Raw genomic sequence first — 16,223 nt, forward strand, 5'->3', positions numbered from 1 at the left:
GACAGACAAGAGATCATTATTATTAATGAGGAACAGGGTTTGAGCCAGGACTGATCCTTGTGGCATGCCAGCATTATATGGGAATTGGAATATACATCAGGTACTGAGCCAGGACTGATTCTTGTGACATGTCAGCATTTTCTGGGAATTGGAATATACATCATCTACCTTTATTATCTATCTGTTACTGAAATATGAGGTGATCAGCAGGACAAACAATGATAGGCCATAGCATGGAAGTTTGGAAAATAGGGAACAGTGCCACACTCCGTAAAAAGATTTTGATATATCGAGGGCTACCGGTTGGGTTTCTGGTTTCTCTGTATTGGTCAACTGACTGATGGAATGTATGAGTAATGAGAGTCCTGTGGATTCAAAATGTACAATAATAAGCTTATTAACAACAATCTCAAATGCTTTACCAAGTGAAGCTGTGAGAGCTATGGATCTGTACTCAGTGGATCAGGGGAACTTTCTTTCCTTGGCATTGGGGGATGCTGGCTTCTTTCCAAGAAATAGGAGATGAAAATGTACATATGTATAATCTGAATACTAGTACTTTAGGCAGAATAAGAGCAGGTTCTGGGAAACACTTTTCAAAAATATTAGAAAAATTCCATTTGGATCTGGAGCTTCATTGGTTGGTAAACTGTCTAGGGTGGATTTTGCACATCTAATACATTTCTTCAGTGGAGCAATTCTGGGAGTCAAGTTCTGGTAAAGAAACTTTCTGACTGACTTCCTCTAAGGTAGAAAGTGTAGCAAACCTACAGAAAGGAATGTTAGTTTTTCCAAGAGTGTATTTAACATCACATAATGCACCACCACATGGTGTTGGTGAAATTCAAGGTTCAAATGAAATGGAGGAGTAAAAGGGAAGGACAGGAGGAAGTAGTACATAAAATGAGGGTAAAAGGTTGCAAGAGGATGGAAAAAAGGCAGAATATAAGAAAGATGTGGAGGAGCGATTGGGTAAATATGATTTGGAGCAGATAGGGAATGTGGAAGGTGTGTCCAAGACATTCACAGAAGAAATCTGTGCAGCATGTGAGGTGATGTGTGGGGTGAAGAGAAGACGAAAGGGGGTGCAAGACAAAAGCATATAATAAGTCGATAAGAAACAGGCATGCAAGAAGTTGAGTGACGGAAGAGAGGGTTTTATGTAGAGAGGAAGAGAGAGGTGAAAAGATTAGTGAAGGAGAGTAAGAAGAGAATTGATGAGGAATTTGGAAGGAATCTGAGTGTAAAATGAAGGGAATGTAAGAAAATGTTCTGGAATGAGGCAGAGTTCGACAGGGTGATAAAGAAGTAAGCCGGGGAGTGAAAGATAAAAATGGTAGATTGCTAGTGAAGAAGAGAGAAAAAGAGAGAAGATGGGGAGAACACTTTAAGGAATTTTTTAACATAGAGAATGAAAGTAATTGGAGTATAACTGGCTGGGGAATGGCTGGGAGAAGGAGGGAGGTAAGAAGAGAGGAAGAAATCGGTAGGATGGAAGCAGAGGAAGTAATGAAGAAAGTCAAAATAGGAAAGCCCCAGGAATTGATGGTGTGTGTGGTGAAACGCAGAAGCATTGGGGAGAGATAGTAGCAGAATGGATATAAAAGATGTACACATTGGCCTGGAAGGAAGGTAGAGTCCTGAAGATTGGATGTCAGGTATAATTATTACCCTGTACAGTGGAAAAGGGGAAAAAGAACTGTGTGGTAATCATACAGGCATTTGTCTGCTTAGTGTAATAGGAAAAGTATATAGTAGGATACTTTTTGACAGAGTAAGGGAAATAACAGAGGAATTAGTTAGAGAAGAACAGGGAGTAAAAGTTTTAGGAAGGGAAGTAAAAGTTTTAGGAAGGGAAGAGGTTGTGTAGATCAGATATTCAATCTTAGGTCTTTAGTGGAAAAGTTTCTAAAGATGGGATAGAAGTTGTATGCAGCCTTCATGGATTTGGAGTAGGCATATGACAGGACGGATAGACAAGGAATGTGGAACATATTAAGAATATATGATGTAAATGGGAAGTTGCTGAATGTCATGAAGGGTATGTATGAGGGTGCAAAGGCTGCAGTGCACATGGATAGAGAACTGAGTGAATTTTTCTATTTGAATGATGAACTGAAACAGGGATGTGTCAGGTTCCCATGGTTGTTCAATCTGTATATGGATGGGGTTATAAATGAGGCACAAGGTAGGGCTGTGGATGTTGGAGTGACCCTAATGAGAGAGAGAGCAGTGTTTGGAAACTTCCTGTACTACTGTTTGCAGATGATACTGTAATAAATGCAGACAAGGAGGAACTGCAAAGCTTAGTGAATGAATCTAAAGGTGAATGTAAGGAAGAGAAAAGCTATGGTCTTCGAGAGAAATGAAGCCACTGAATGTACGGTGAGGCTAGATGAGGAGCAAATGGAAAAAGCAAGTGCATTTAAGTACGTGGGTAGTGTGATAAGTAAGGATGGAAGTTTTGAGGTCGAAGAACTTGAAAAGGTACAACATGGAAGATAGGTTGTTGGTTCTTTGAAAGCAGTGATATGGAACAGGGAAGTGAGCATGGAAGTAAAAATGTTGTTGCATGACAGTATTGTGATACCAATCCTAACATATGGAAGTGAAGCTTGAACCTTGTTGGAAGGACACAAGAGTGAGAGTGGTGGAAATGAGTTATTTTAAAGAAGCATGTGGAGTTACGTGGAGAGACAGACTGACAAATGAGGAAGTGAAAGAGAGTTGTGGTGTGGATGGGGATGTGATAGAAAGGGTTAGGAGAAATCCACTGTGGTGATTTGGCCATGTGGAGAGGATGGAGGGTGAAAGCCTAATGAGGAAAGCGTATGCAAGTGAAGTGGAGGGGGGGAGAAGAAGGGGGAGGCCGAGGATGAGATGTACGGATGGAGTGGAGAGGTACATGAAAGAGAGGGGTATGAGCTGGGAGCAGGGCAGTGAAATGGCACTGGACAGGGTGCCATGGAGATAAGTTATTTGTGGCCACCCCTTAAGGGATTGAGGTGACTGGCAACAGATAGATAAAACAACTAAACTGCTTTTTTATTTTTAGCATATCAATAATCTCTAACTGCATCAGATCCTCCCTTACAGCTGTTAATACACCATTCTGACCAAATGGGGGAGTGAAAACATACATGATGACAATATGGGTTGGTAGTGCAACAGGTCACTGGGTACATATCAGTTACTGCAATAATGGCATGCCCCAGAGCAACTGGTCTTCAACTGCACCAGCAACCCCGAAACGTAAATATGGTTTACACACTCCACAGTCACTTACAGAATTATTTATTAAATATTAGCGATGGAGATAAGCTTTTGATTCGAATAGGTTACAAATTCAGAATAAATCAAATTGCTGATTAGGGTTACCTTAGCTTAAGTAACAAGAAATGCTGTCTGAATTATATGAACTGCTGTATTCACAATACCAGAAACTGACGGCTAGGAATGGTTGATTATGAGTATTTTGTATCCATATGGACAAAAATTCATTGTAAAGAATGTTGGCTCACTAACTGAGAAACATGAGAAGAGCCTATGGGTGACTATACACTGAGTGACAAGCAAAATGGTTTCCTGTACACCAAGAAACCGTTTACTACACTGGGTGGTAACCATATACAGTCAAGTCGCCTATGGCGCGGACTTCTATGGCACGGTTTTCTAGGACATGGCAAGGTGCCAGACCCCCCCAAAACGAACCACGCGCATAAATTACCTATTGCACGGGTACGGCAACGTTTGAAATTAGTGGGCAAATTCCCCTGGCAGCACGCTCCCCTGTTTGTAAACATAGAAGATGGCGACCACTTCAGCTCCATGCTACAGGTGCTCCAACTGTGGACTTTTTTCTCTCTTATGAAGAGGTTAAACTTTACCAAATTCATTGTGTTAAGTAATGAAACATTAAAGATTCTTTGGGTATTGTGACTAGTTTATAGGTTTGTTAAAACCGCTATGAATGGGTTAGTGATGAAGTATATATCTCTGAGCTACAACGAAGTATAATGCCTCCCATCATCATCATCACTTATATAATAATGATTATTAATGTGTTAAATGTGAGTTTTGTTGACACATGAGCATACAAACTTTATCAAATAAACTTCTTCAATCAGCGCTTGACCAGGCAGCCTCCGCCACCTTTAATATTTTGGTCAGTCAGCTGATCTGTGTCTACTTGGCCGAGCTTTTTTTCGCTCGATCTGCAGCACGTGGTACTGCCCAAATAAACACAAGACTGATCACCCTCCCGTTTTTTTGTGCCTATTGTTACGTGTAATACATGCACTGACTAACTGCTTGAGTGTGTGCATGTGTAAAGTGGGAGAAAATGGGGAAAAGTGGGATGAAAAGGGGGACTTTGGACGAACGTCCAGAACCAAATTCCATTTTTCCCATAGGTTTAGTTATTTGTATGGCACGGTTTTCTATGGCGTTGGCTTGGTCCAGTACCAAATAGCCGCGGCTTAGGCAACTTGACTGTAATCAAATTACGCCGCCTGGTGGTTTAGTGGGCAATTAAGGAGCTCCAATCTGATTGAGCCGGTGAAGGTTTATATCCAAGGGGTGGTTGGGGTTTACTGCTCATGTAATGCCACTCAGGGATGAGTGCAGCTGGTCACTCTCATCTTAAATGTCAGGACCAACTTGCCTAGCCCCGGGCTCCTACGCTCCTCATAATGCAACGTAGGACTGGATGATGGACAGATGGATGGATGAGAAGAGCCATCTGCTTCATGAGCAAAATTAGAAGAATCTGAATAAACATCACTCATCTAGGTCCTTCGGTCTGTCTGGGGGTCAATATTTAGGTAATAGAAAAAAAAAAAGGAAAAAAAGGGAGATGGTAGACTTGGGTGCCCAGAATCAGTTACATTAATTTCTAAAAATTTCATTTGGTTATTGTGAGTTTTCACAGTTGTGGTAGTTTTGTGGACCAATTAACCATGATCAAAGAGGGTTGACTGTACTAAATCAGTTAAAAAACAGAGTCTATTCATCACCTTCGTCATGAGGTACAAACATTAATCTCTGATAGTCAAAGGCACTGATAAGTGCTACAACACAACTTATTATTATTCAAACTTCTGTTCTTCCAAGAGCTGAGTTATATTTATCTGGTAGTTTTACTTTTCCTACACATTATGGCTGAGACATCTTCAAAACTGTTTGGTTTACTCAACTCTGCTCATCACTTTCTAATTTCTCTCTAAGAAACTGGTGTAAGAAATGAACAACTACATTATGAATAACTGTAAATCTGACTACGTAAAAAATAATTTATCTGCAAAACCCTTGGAAATATTCTTCATGGATAACCAGAATTCTAAACCACAGAGCTCTACAGTAAAATCAGAGTTCTACGGTGCAATCAGAACTTTACGGTACAACTGGAGATCTAGAGTAAAATCAAAGCTCTTCAGTGTAATCTGCTTTATGGTAGAGTCATAGCTCTTTAGCACAATCTGAACTCTACAGTACAATTAAAACTCTATGGCACAATTAGCCTATAGTACAATCTAAGGTAGAATCACAGCTGTGCAACACTTCTCTTCAGTACTTCTCAAGTCCAATTTGTGTGTGTGTGTGTGTGTGTGTGTGTGTGTGTGTGTGTGTGTGTGTGTGTGTGTGTGTGTGTGTGTGTGTGTGTGTGTGTGTGTGTGTGTGTGTGTGCCCAACAGTATGTAATTGTGTGTGTGTGCCCAACAGTATGTAATTGTGTGTGTGTGTGTGTGTGTGTGTGATATATATATATACATATACATATATATATATATATATATATATATACATATACATATATATATATATATATATATATATATACCGGTATATATATACTCAAACCTTGATTTATGGGACTAAATGGGGAATCAACTTGTCCCTTACTAGAAAATGTCCCTTACTTGAAAATGTCCATTGTTTTACCACACATAAAGACAATCTTATTATGAAATGCAATGATTGTCTCACTTATCTTACTTATTTATATGATTATGAATATTATTTCATGGGTATTGTATAAAGAAACATATTAATGTGTATAACATAGATATTATGTATCAATACAAAACAGTAACGTTCATTTGTCGGTTAGAATATGAGGTCCCTTAAATCTGAAATCCCTTAAATCGAGGTTTGAGCGTGTGTGTTTTTGTGTGTGTGTGTGTGTGTATATATATATATATTTTACATTATCTTCTGCCATGAGGTTCTATAAGTGACAAAAATTCCTGGTCAGGGTTCCATTGATAAATATAAAGCTAATTTGCCAGCTTCCTGCAACTTACAGTATCAAATGTTTATACAGTTGACATTTTGGAACATATCCCAGGCTTCTCACGAAGAGTGATAGTCTCTCAAATTCATCTACAAACTACACCTCTCAGTATCAAAGCCATTGCACGCTTTATATTTCAAGGTACAATATACCATACACAGTTCTCCAAACAATCCAAATACAGTACTGTACCTGCAACCTTGACATGCCATTTAAAAGATGAGTGGATCATTTTGCGATTGTCCAAACATACAAGAATCTGGGAAGGAAGGCTAGGTGACTATAATGCTTATGGTAACTAGAGACAGAATTGCACTGAAAGGAAGTAAGTACAAAATTAGTTAGAGAAAATGTCATAAAACCTTCAACGAGTGTTATATACTATAACATAAAAGGAAACTAGTAAGTAAATAAACATTATGGTACATTCATATTCATATATATACTGCATCTTCCTTAGTATATTGCAGGAACTGCCTAAAATCAATTCAGCAAGACTAGAAGGTAAACCCCATTCTCATTAATTTGAATGATGGATAACCTGAAGTAAAGTGGTAGTACAGCTGCTGACATCGGTACCAAAGATGACTGGAAGAGATAACATGGATAGAAGAATGAAATTACAACAGGATACAGAGGCTCCAAGAGGGAGATTGAATCATGGGAAGAAGTTTGGGGGTTTGAGGGAGAATGTGAATATAAACTGAAGGAAAAGAAAGGATTATAAAATGATATATACAAGGTTAACTCTGAGTAAAGTGATGAACATTTTGCATAGTCAAGCCACCTATTTGTTACTTCCCTATACATTTGATGTTGTGGAAATTTCTCACTTAACATTAGTGGCATACAAGTTAAATTACAAAAAGGACACAGGCAGTTTATGTTGGGACACTTCAGAGACTAGGAGAGGAAGAAGAAGACAAGGATGAGTGGAAAAAGATGAAGACACAGTAAGGAACACAGCATAAAGAGGTACGAAGAAACAAGAGGATGAAGGAGGGATAGCAAACAACAGCTAGAAGGGGTGAATGGACAAACAGGAGGAAGTAACAGGATAGAAAGACAGATGGCGCAGAGATCATGAAAGGCAGAAGCAAAAAAGGAAAAAGGATGAAGGGATCAAGAAGAAGAAAAGGAATAAAAAAATGGTTGGAGGGGGAAAATGATGCAAAAATAGATGTGGGAGAGGTGGATATACACTCTTCAGTTGGAGACAGCAGATGATGTGGCAGGGGTTGAGCTGGTGGTGGGGGTGGAAGCTGTGGGTCGCTGTACGATGTCTTGTTCTAAGTTGAAGTTATAGTAGTACTGTTCGGGAAAATGGAGAAACTTTTAAGTATATGATGGTTATCATCCTGCCTGACTCTAGATGCTAATATTAACTAGACAATATTGTACACAAAGATGAAGATATCATCCTGCCTGACTTTCTACGCACTAATACTGTTTTTTTTTTTTTTTTTTTTTTTTTTTTTTTTAAAGGAAGAAGGAACCAAAGGCAATGAGCCTGCAAAACTGTTCCTTCCAGGAGAAAAACAAAATATAAGAGAGAGCTAAATTCAAGATCCACTCATTTCGAGATGCCTGGACACACTGCGTTTGAAAGACTGGAGATCAGAGGAAGCAGGAAATACAGACAGAGGGAGACAGTTCCAGAGTTGACCCGTTGCATAAATGAAGGACTGGGAGAAACGGTTAACTCTTGCATTAGAGAGCTGGACAGAAAAGGGGTGAGAGTTTGCTGCTAGACGGGTGCTACACGCCCGTCGTAGAAGTGGAGGAATGCATGTACACAGTTCAGAGGAACAGTGACCACTGAAGTAGCGATAGAAAAGAGATAAAGATGCAACACTGCGGCGAAGAGACAGAGGTTGAAGGGAGTCAGTAAGAGGGGGAGAGTTAATGAGACGAAAAGCCTTTGATTCCACCCTATTGAGAAGAGCTGTATGTGGGGAGCCTCCCCACACATGAGAGTTGTACTCCACACAGGGGTGGATAAAACCCCTGTATAGGGTCAACAATTGTGCAGGGGTAAAGAAGGAACGGAGTCAGCTTAGCACACCCAATCGCTTGAAAGCAGATTTACAAGAGATGTAATATGATCTTTCCAAGACAAGTCCCGAACAAATGAAACCCCAAGCATGTTCAAGGATGATGCAGGATTAAGTTCAGTATTATTAAACATAAGTGGGTATACCTGTGGAAGATTTTGTCGGGTTGATAGGTGCAAAAACTGAGTCTTTGATGCATTAAAAACAAGATTATTTTTACCCCAGTCAGAGATACGAGCCAAGTCAGACATTAGGTGTGCCATAGCCTCATCCCTTGTTGTTGAAGTGACTGCTGAGATGGATGTTGCGGGAATCGAATGGAAAGGTGAAGGGTGGAGTCATCAGCGTATGAGTGGATAGGGTTAGATGTACAGCTTAGAAGGTCATTGATGAATAAAAGGAAGAGAGTTGGTGATAGGACAGAGCCCTGAGGAACACCACTGTTAATAGATATAGGCGAAGAACGATAGCCGTCTACAACAACCGCTACAGAACGACCAGAAAGGAAGCTAGAGATGAAGGCACAGATAGAAGGACAGAAACCATAAGAGGGCAGTTTGGAAATTAAAGATTTAGGCCAGACTCGATCGAAACCCTTTGAGATGTCAAGTGCAATGGCAAAGCTTTCACCAAAGTCCCGGAAGGAGGATGACCAGGAGTCTGAAAGGTAGGTGAGAAGATCGCCTGTGGAGCGTCCCTGATGGAACCCATACTGACGATCAGAAAGAAGGTTGTGATAGGAAAGATGCTTTAACATTTTTCTATTAAGAATAGACTCAAAAACTTTTGAGATACAGGATGTTAAAGCAATTGGACGATAGTTAGAGGGTTGGGAATGGTCACCCTTCTTTGGGACTGGCTGAATGGGAGCAAACTTCCAGCAAGAGGGAAAGGTACAAGTTGACAGACAAAGGCAAAAGAGTTTGCCTAGGCAGGGTGTAAGCACAGAAGCACGGTTCTTGAGCACAACAGGAGGGACTCCATCAGGCCCATATGCCTTATTAGTACTGAGACCAGCAATGGAAGAAAATACATCAGCTGAAGAAATTTTAAAGTTTGCCATGAGAAAGTCAAAGGGGGGAAGTGATGGAGGAACAGCACCGGAATCGTCTAAGGTGGAATTGTGATCTGCTTTATCAGTAGAACAAATAGCTACAGAGCCATCAGAGTAGAAAAGAGGAGGGAAGGATGATGAGGAAAAGTTGTTAGAAAGGTTTTTGGCAAGGTGCCAGAAGGAGCGGGAAGAGTTCGAGTTAGAGAGTTGAGAGCATTTTGTACAGATGAAATTATTTTTAGTAGAGCGAAGAACAGACTTAGCACGATTCCGGGCAGAAATGTATAAATGATGTGATTCAGGGGTGGGTTGGCTCCGGTACCTTTTATAGGCCCTCTCCTTGTTGCGGACAGCATTAGAACAAGCGTGATTAAACCAAGGCTTTCGTGCATTAGTCAAAGGATATGAGAAAGGAATGTATGCTTCCATGCCTGAAAGAATAACCTCCATAATGCGCAAGGCACACCCAGATGGCTCCCGGCCATGGAAGCAATAATCATTCCAGGGAAAATCAAAGAAGTAATGCCTGAGGGCCTCCCAATCCGCAGCTCCAAAGTGCCAGAGACAACATTTTTTTGGAGGGTCCGCAGGCCGTAACGGAACGATAGGACAGGTTAAGGTGATAAGGTTGTGATCGGAGGAGCCCAATGGAGAGAAAAGATTAACAGTGTAAGCAGAAGGATTAGTTGTAAGGAAGAGACCAAGTATGTTGGAGCTCTCTCCAAGGCGGTCAGGGATACGGGTAGGGTGCTGTACAAGCTGCTCTAGGTCATTAAGGATAAAAAAGGTGTAGGCTTGTTCACCAGGTGGATCAGTGAAAGGACAGGAGAGCCAAAGGTGGTGGTGAACATTGAAATCTCCAAGAATGGAGATTTCAGAGAAAGGAGAAATGGATAGAATGTGTTCCATCATAGAAATAAGATAGTCAAAGAATTTTTGATAGTCAGTAGAATTAGGAGATAAGTAAACAGCACAGATATATTTAGTCAGAGAAAGACAGGAAAGCCGAAGCCAGAGTGTAGAGAATTCAGAAGAATCGAGTTCAGGAACACGAGAGCATGATAAGTTGTTGCGTATATATACACAACAGCCACCTTTGGCTTTGAAATGAGTAACATGGCTTAGTAGTGTAGGTGAATATGAAGAGAAATGTTAAATAAATGGTACCAAGCTACCTGACTCTACATCTTAATATTAACATGCCAATACTATAGGGAAGATGGAGACAATACTGTACATCTTCCTGAATCTGTACAAGCTAATATGAACCCTTTCAGGAAACCTGCTTCCGTGCACCCCTACTCCCCCTCCCAGTTTCGGCCCTGCCAGATATTTCCCCCTGCACTGAAAGTATGGTTTAAAATTTTTGTTACAAAACAGGCCCTAATACAGATACCAATTATTCTTTTGTTTTGTTGGAATGCCAAAAGGTGTAGCTCTCTTTTGTTCTCAGGCTGTAAATCTGTAAACTTATAAATTATGTAGAAATAAGCATGTGAATACCATACTGTGTTCATGCATGAAGAAATTGGAACTTTTTGTGGAGGTAAAATATCATTGTACTATATATAGTCCCTCTTCTATTTGACTTATTTTGCATTATGTTATCGAATTTCTCATTATATTGTGTATAGAGTGCATAAAAATTTGCTACAGTACTACAGTAATCCCTCATTTAACCAGACATGCAGTACCCGGACATGTTCATTATCCGGATACTGCACCCTGGCTCTATTAACCCTCTAAGCATCAGTGACGGCTGGGAGCCATCCAAATTTTTTGTGCATGAGGGACCAATGATGGTTAACAGACATTCAAGGAAAAATCTGGATTTTTTCACAACACAGGCCTTTCATGTGGGAAATATTCATGATGTAAACCTTCAAATGGTTTTGCTACATTAATCAGTAATTGACAATACACTCTGGCCACCCAAGTGGTACTCATGCACAATACATGCACGTATGCTTTCTGCATCCCAAGAGTGACAACATGTCGAGCTCCAGCCCAGCACGCCACCTGTACAAAGCCTCCATTTCCACTGCTCAGGTGTTGAAAATGCTCCAAGAACAAGGCAGTACCTCTGTGGATAATGTGGAATCTTCAGGAGCTTGAGCCTGGGGAGGAGGATTTCAAGGACTACGAGGAAACGATGCTCCCCAAGCATTTCAGTGGCACACCCACCCGCCCTCAAACAGTGAGTTTGACGATGGTGATACTGATGGAATGGATATGCTGATGTCATTTCTGTTTCCTGCTGGTAGGGAACATGAAATTGTTTTGTCTTGGAAACAACCACATGATGATGAAGAGGATGGTGTATCTCCAACAACACCATCACCACCACCACCATGCCACTCCTCCCAGTCAGAGTGTGGTGGTATCCATGACAACGGCTTGAGTCACTCGCAGTGTTGCCACACATACTGCTACCACCACTGTTCTCAGTTAGTTGAACAGTTCAACTTTCACGAACAATATTACTGCATTATATAATGAAAATGATGTTTTGTGGTGACATTATGCTCAGTCGGCTGCTGTCATTATCAACTACACCATATATCACTGTGGGTGGCTGTGGCATAACTGCATCAGCTCAAGTGGCGGGACGTTCAAACACAGCTGATCGGTAAGGTAAGGTGGTCCCACTCTCCCACTGCCAGGACTACATAACAACCTCAGTAAGTGCTAAGATACTTTTTTTCTTCAATAACTACTGATACAGAATAGGTTTCTGGTAAGAACTCAAAATACCAAAATTGGACAGTCCTGGGCGCACAAGAAAGCTTAATTTGGGCTGGTGCTTGATGGGTTAAACCATTAGCCAAATTTACTTGCTATTATCCGGACATAAAAGTCCCTGAGAACTTCAGCCGGCCAGATGACATGCTCAAACATTTGGTATCATGGCTGATGGGCTCTAGCCATGTGTAGGAAATAGGCCATAACCCACAAACTGAGTTAAAATGTCCGTCCGCCTCTGTACTGAATGGTCAAAGTCGAACGCTGGTCCGATCACTCCCTACGAACCTCCAGCACCTGAGTAAAACCAATAGAAACCCACATGCAGTGTCAAAACATTTGTACACACCCCCCATCAAATGTCCAAAGTCGCAAGGCCACCTGGATTAGTCTTTCCCAACTACCACCTTGCATCTAACACAGACTGCAAGCCATAAGTACTTGTTCGGTGACAGTGGCCATCCACCTCTCTACTAAATGTCCAAAGTGGCCCGGTCACCAGGAGTTGTTTCCCAATGGCCACCAAGCGTGTAACACAGACCACATGCCACGAGTAAATGTACGGTAAAAGTGTCTGCCCACCTCTACACCGAATGACGGGAGTCTCCCAGCCTCCAGGATTAGTGCGAAACCCCCCACCACACCAGCTTGTTCACTTCCCTACCAAATGGTCAGAGTCGCCTGACAGGCCATATTAGTCATCCACTGCCTTAGGCAGTGATGTACTGGTCATCCAGTGTTGTTGTCACATGATAACAGAAGTGAACCTTGTATGCAGATGTCAATTTGCCACATTTTGCTTCATCTGCGCTCGGCAGCAAGCATGGGGTGCGATATGAGAGCCCTGTACTGCTTGCTGGCCTCCAAACATGCACCTCAGTTCCCGCCTTTGTCACCCTCTGAGTGGTCATGATTGCAAGCATGGCTGTGAAAGGAATTGCTTTTGTGGTGGTCCCCTACCTTCTTCAGGTCATGGCCCTCCTCTGCTGCAATTTCGTGTGTGTGATGATGGCCCCACTACCACCTGAGAAGTGGAAGAGGAAAGTTTTGACTCTGGAAAACAAACATGTGATATTGAGCAAGACTGAAGCGGGCTGGACCACAGGACACATACTGTGGGAATATGATCTGGCCTGTTCAACACTCCTTATTATCAAGAAGTCACGAGACAAGCTTAGGCAGTACAGACAGGACTTTGGCAAAAGCACATGCAGGGGCAACAGAAAGGTCATGGCCCAGGCCCAGCACGCCGTTATTGACCAGTTGACACTGCTGTGTTTTCGCCAGCAAACGTGCTGACAGTGTGCTTGTGCATGGGACCGAGGTGAAGGCTGCAGCCGAGAAGCTAGCATGCCTGCACAACATGCACGACTTCAAGGCTTCTGAAGGATGGCTCTATTGCTTCAAGCTTTGTCATAGACTTACAAGCTGTAAGGCAAATGGCGAGGCCTTGGACATGGCAGTGGAGGATGTAGACCAGTTTCACTAAAAAGTGTAGCAACTGATCAAGGACAAGGGCCTTTCCCTTGGTCAAGTCTATACCACAGACAAAACTGGTCTATTCTACTGCTCACTGCCAACCAACACCCTCGCAGAGGAGAAGGAGATGAATGTACCTGGTCACAAGTTATCTGTTTTGTGCTGAGCTAATGCTAACGGGAAGCACCACCTCAAACCCATTATTGCTGGACATGCAAAACAACCACACTGTCTCTGTGGGCTGATGGATGGCCTGTCTTTTGTGTGGTACCACTCTGTGAAGGCATGGCTTACCGCGAAGCTCTTCAGAGACTGGTTCCAAAGACACTTCGTAATGGACGTATTCCGTTAAAGACACTTTGTCAAGAAGGTTATTCGTTATCAAATGGAGGTCCTCAGCATCGCTCGCAACAAGGTGAAGGCACCCCTGCTCCTGGACAATGACCCACGCATCCATCTGAAAAGGATTTGGTTGCTGATGATGGGCACATTAGCTGCATGTTTCTGCCACCTAATACAACTACTCTGATCAACCAACAGACCAGGGTGTTATTGTGACTGCCAAGAGACTGTACCAACGGAGGTTCCTCAATGAGGTGATGGTGGTGCTGGAGGACAAGGATGGGGCCGAGGACACATGTGGGGAGCAGACCTTGCAGAATCTTCAGCATTACGACCTGAAGTCTGTGATGTTCAACTGGGCCAATGTGTGGAAGGAAGTCTCCATGAAAACCCTCAAAATCAGTTGGTCTCATCTCCTCCTGGGAATTGAAGCTGAGCATGACTTTGAGGGGTCTGATGTGGATGATTGCCTCCATTGTCTTCGAACAGCTGGAGAGCAGGTGGATATCAATGATGTGAGGGATTGGCTGGACGATGACAGCAGCAATCCTGGTTATCAGATGATGTCAAATAAGATTGCCACTGTTGCCTCTGCAGGCACGAAAGAGGACAGCAGCACTGATGAGGATGGAGATGAGGACCCTGACTCACAACTCCATCACTCCCTCGTCTCAGTGCCCTACGTGTGAGTCTTAAGGAGGTGCTGGAGTACGCTAAGCATCCGCACTGTCACAGTGAGTTGGTGCCGCTCAGCCTGGCGATGGAGCTGCGGACAGTTAGGGACGCTGTCATCCTCCGGCAGAATCGTCAGTCCTATTGCCAGACCAGGATCGACTCCTTCCTCAAGCCTGCCACCCCCATGAGTGCCAGCCCATTCTCACCACACCACCACCTCATTTCCCGCCTTCACCATCGGACCCGCTACCGAGCACATCAACACCCAGTGAGTCTCCGTTGGACATAAGTTTGCCGCTGTCTTCAGAGTCTCCTGATAGCTAAGCTGTTGAGCTAGGTCACTAATTCCCCTCCAGGTAGGCCTCTTCTGACTTGACACATGCAGCTCAGCATTCTTTCCACTCCCTCAAACATTTTTCAACAGTCAGTTTTCGGTATCTCCTGCAGGTACTTTGTCGCATTCTTTATGATTTCGTTTCTTGTTTCACACTGAGAACATTTCAGTTGAGTTTTGGGTCTGGGGAATAACCAAAAGTCACAAAGAGTCATGTCTGGTGAGCAGGGAGCCTGCTGGACCTGTGAGATGCTGTGCTTGGCCAAAAATTCATGAATCAGTTGAGAACAATGGGAAGAGGCATTGTCATGGTGTAGTTTCCAACTTGCTGCTTTCCAAAGGTCTGGTCTCTTCTGTTGAACTGTGTCTCGAAGATGATGAATAACACTGAAGTAGTAAGAACTGCTGACAGTCTGACTTTCTGGTGCATATTCGTGATGCACAACATCACGGTAGTCAAAAAAAACTGTCAACATGTGAGTGCATTTCACCTTTGCTGTGGACCTGTCATGCTTTTTTTGGCTGAGGTGGCCCTGCATGCTTCCAATGAGACAAATGTGCTTTGGTTTCTGGGTTGTACCCATACACCCAAGTCTCACATCCAGTGCTAACAGTCTTCAGAAAGTCTTCAGTGTGATTTGCACACTCTAGCATGTCATGAGCAATGTTCATCCAAGAGAAGAGATCATGGCAAATGAGACGAAGCACCTGCAGGTGATACCGAAAGCTGATTCTGAAAAATGTTTCAGGCATTAGAAAGAATGCTAAGCTATGTGTGTCAAGTCAGAAGGGGCCTACTTTGAGAGGGATTGGTGTCCTAGATCAACAGGTTAACTATTTATTTGTTTAGAGCCTAAGGTTGGATACAGGTATACCTCAATATGATATCCCTAGTTGCGATACCCCGGCTGAACTATGGGGGCAGAAATACCACCATACCCCACCTAACGAAGGCCAAACCCCGGTTTAACAATGGGTTTTGATTTTTTTTACCGATTTTGATAATATTTTAGACAAAAATTGTGTGTTCAGCTTGATTTATAAACTGTTTTTAGACTTAGATTAATGTGTTTTGCCATAGGTGGGGTGAACATTGTCATTCTGGGGTACAGTTTACTAAGCTTGATTTTTCCAGACTTATATCTGATGATTTTAAGATGAGTTATTTACAGGTGTTAGGCTTAGGTAAGTTTCTTTTACAGCTGTTAGGCCATTTTTGGACTCATTTGGGTGGGTGTTGGACTTGGTTGG

At 42.5% G+C, this 16,223-nt stretch overlaps 1 protein-coding gene across 1 annotated transcript in view; it reads right to left on the reverse strand.

The window, feature by feature from the left end:
• Positions 1-5,843: 5,843 nt before the first annotated feature.
• Mvb12 (multivesicular body subunit 12-like Mvb12) overlaps positions 5,844-16,223 on the reverse strand; it is a 453,420-nt gene continuing 443,040 nt past the window's right edge. The window contains exon 7 of the mRNA XM_080276626.1: positions 5,844-7,603. Coding sequence (XP_080132752.1) covers positions 7,499-7,603 — 105 coding nt within the window. The 3' untranslated portion in view covers positions 5,844-7,498. The remainder of the gene's footprint in view (positions 7,604-16,223) is intronic.

The sequence above is a fragment of the Coenobita brevimanus genome, chromosome 65 (assembly GCF_032717465.1).
Source record: "Coenobita brevimanus isolate Jiangsu-jjx chromosome 65, ASM3271746v2, whole genome shotgun sequence".
In the NCBI taxonomy this organism is placed as follows: domain Eukaryota; kingdom Metazoa; phylum Arthropoda; class Malacostraca; order Decapoda; family Coenobitidae; genus Coenobita; species Coenobita brevimanus.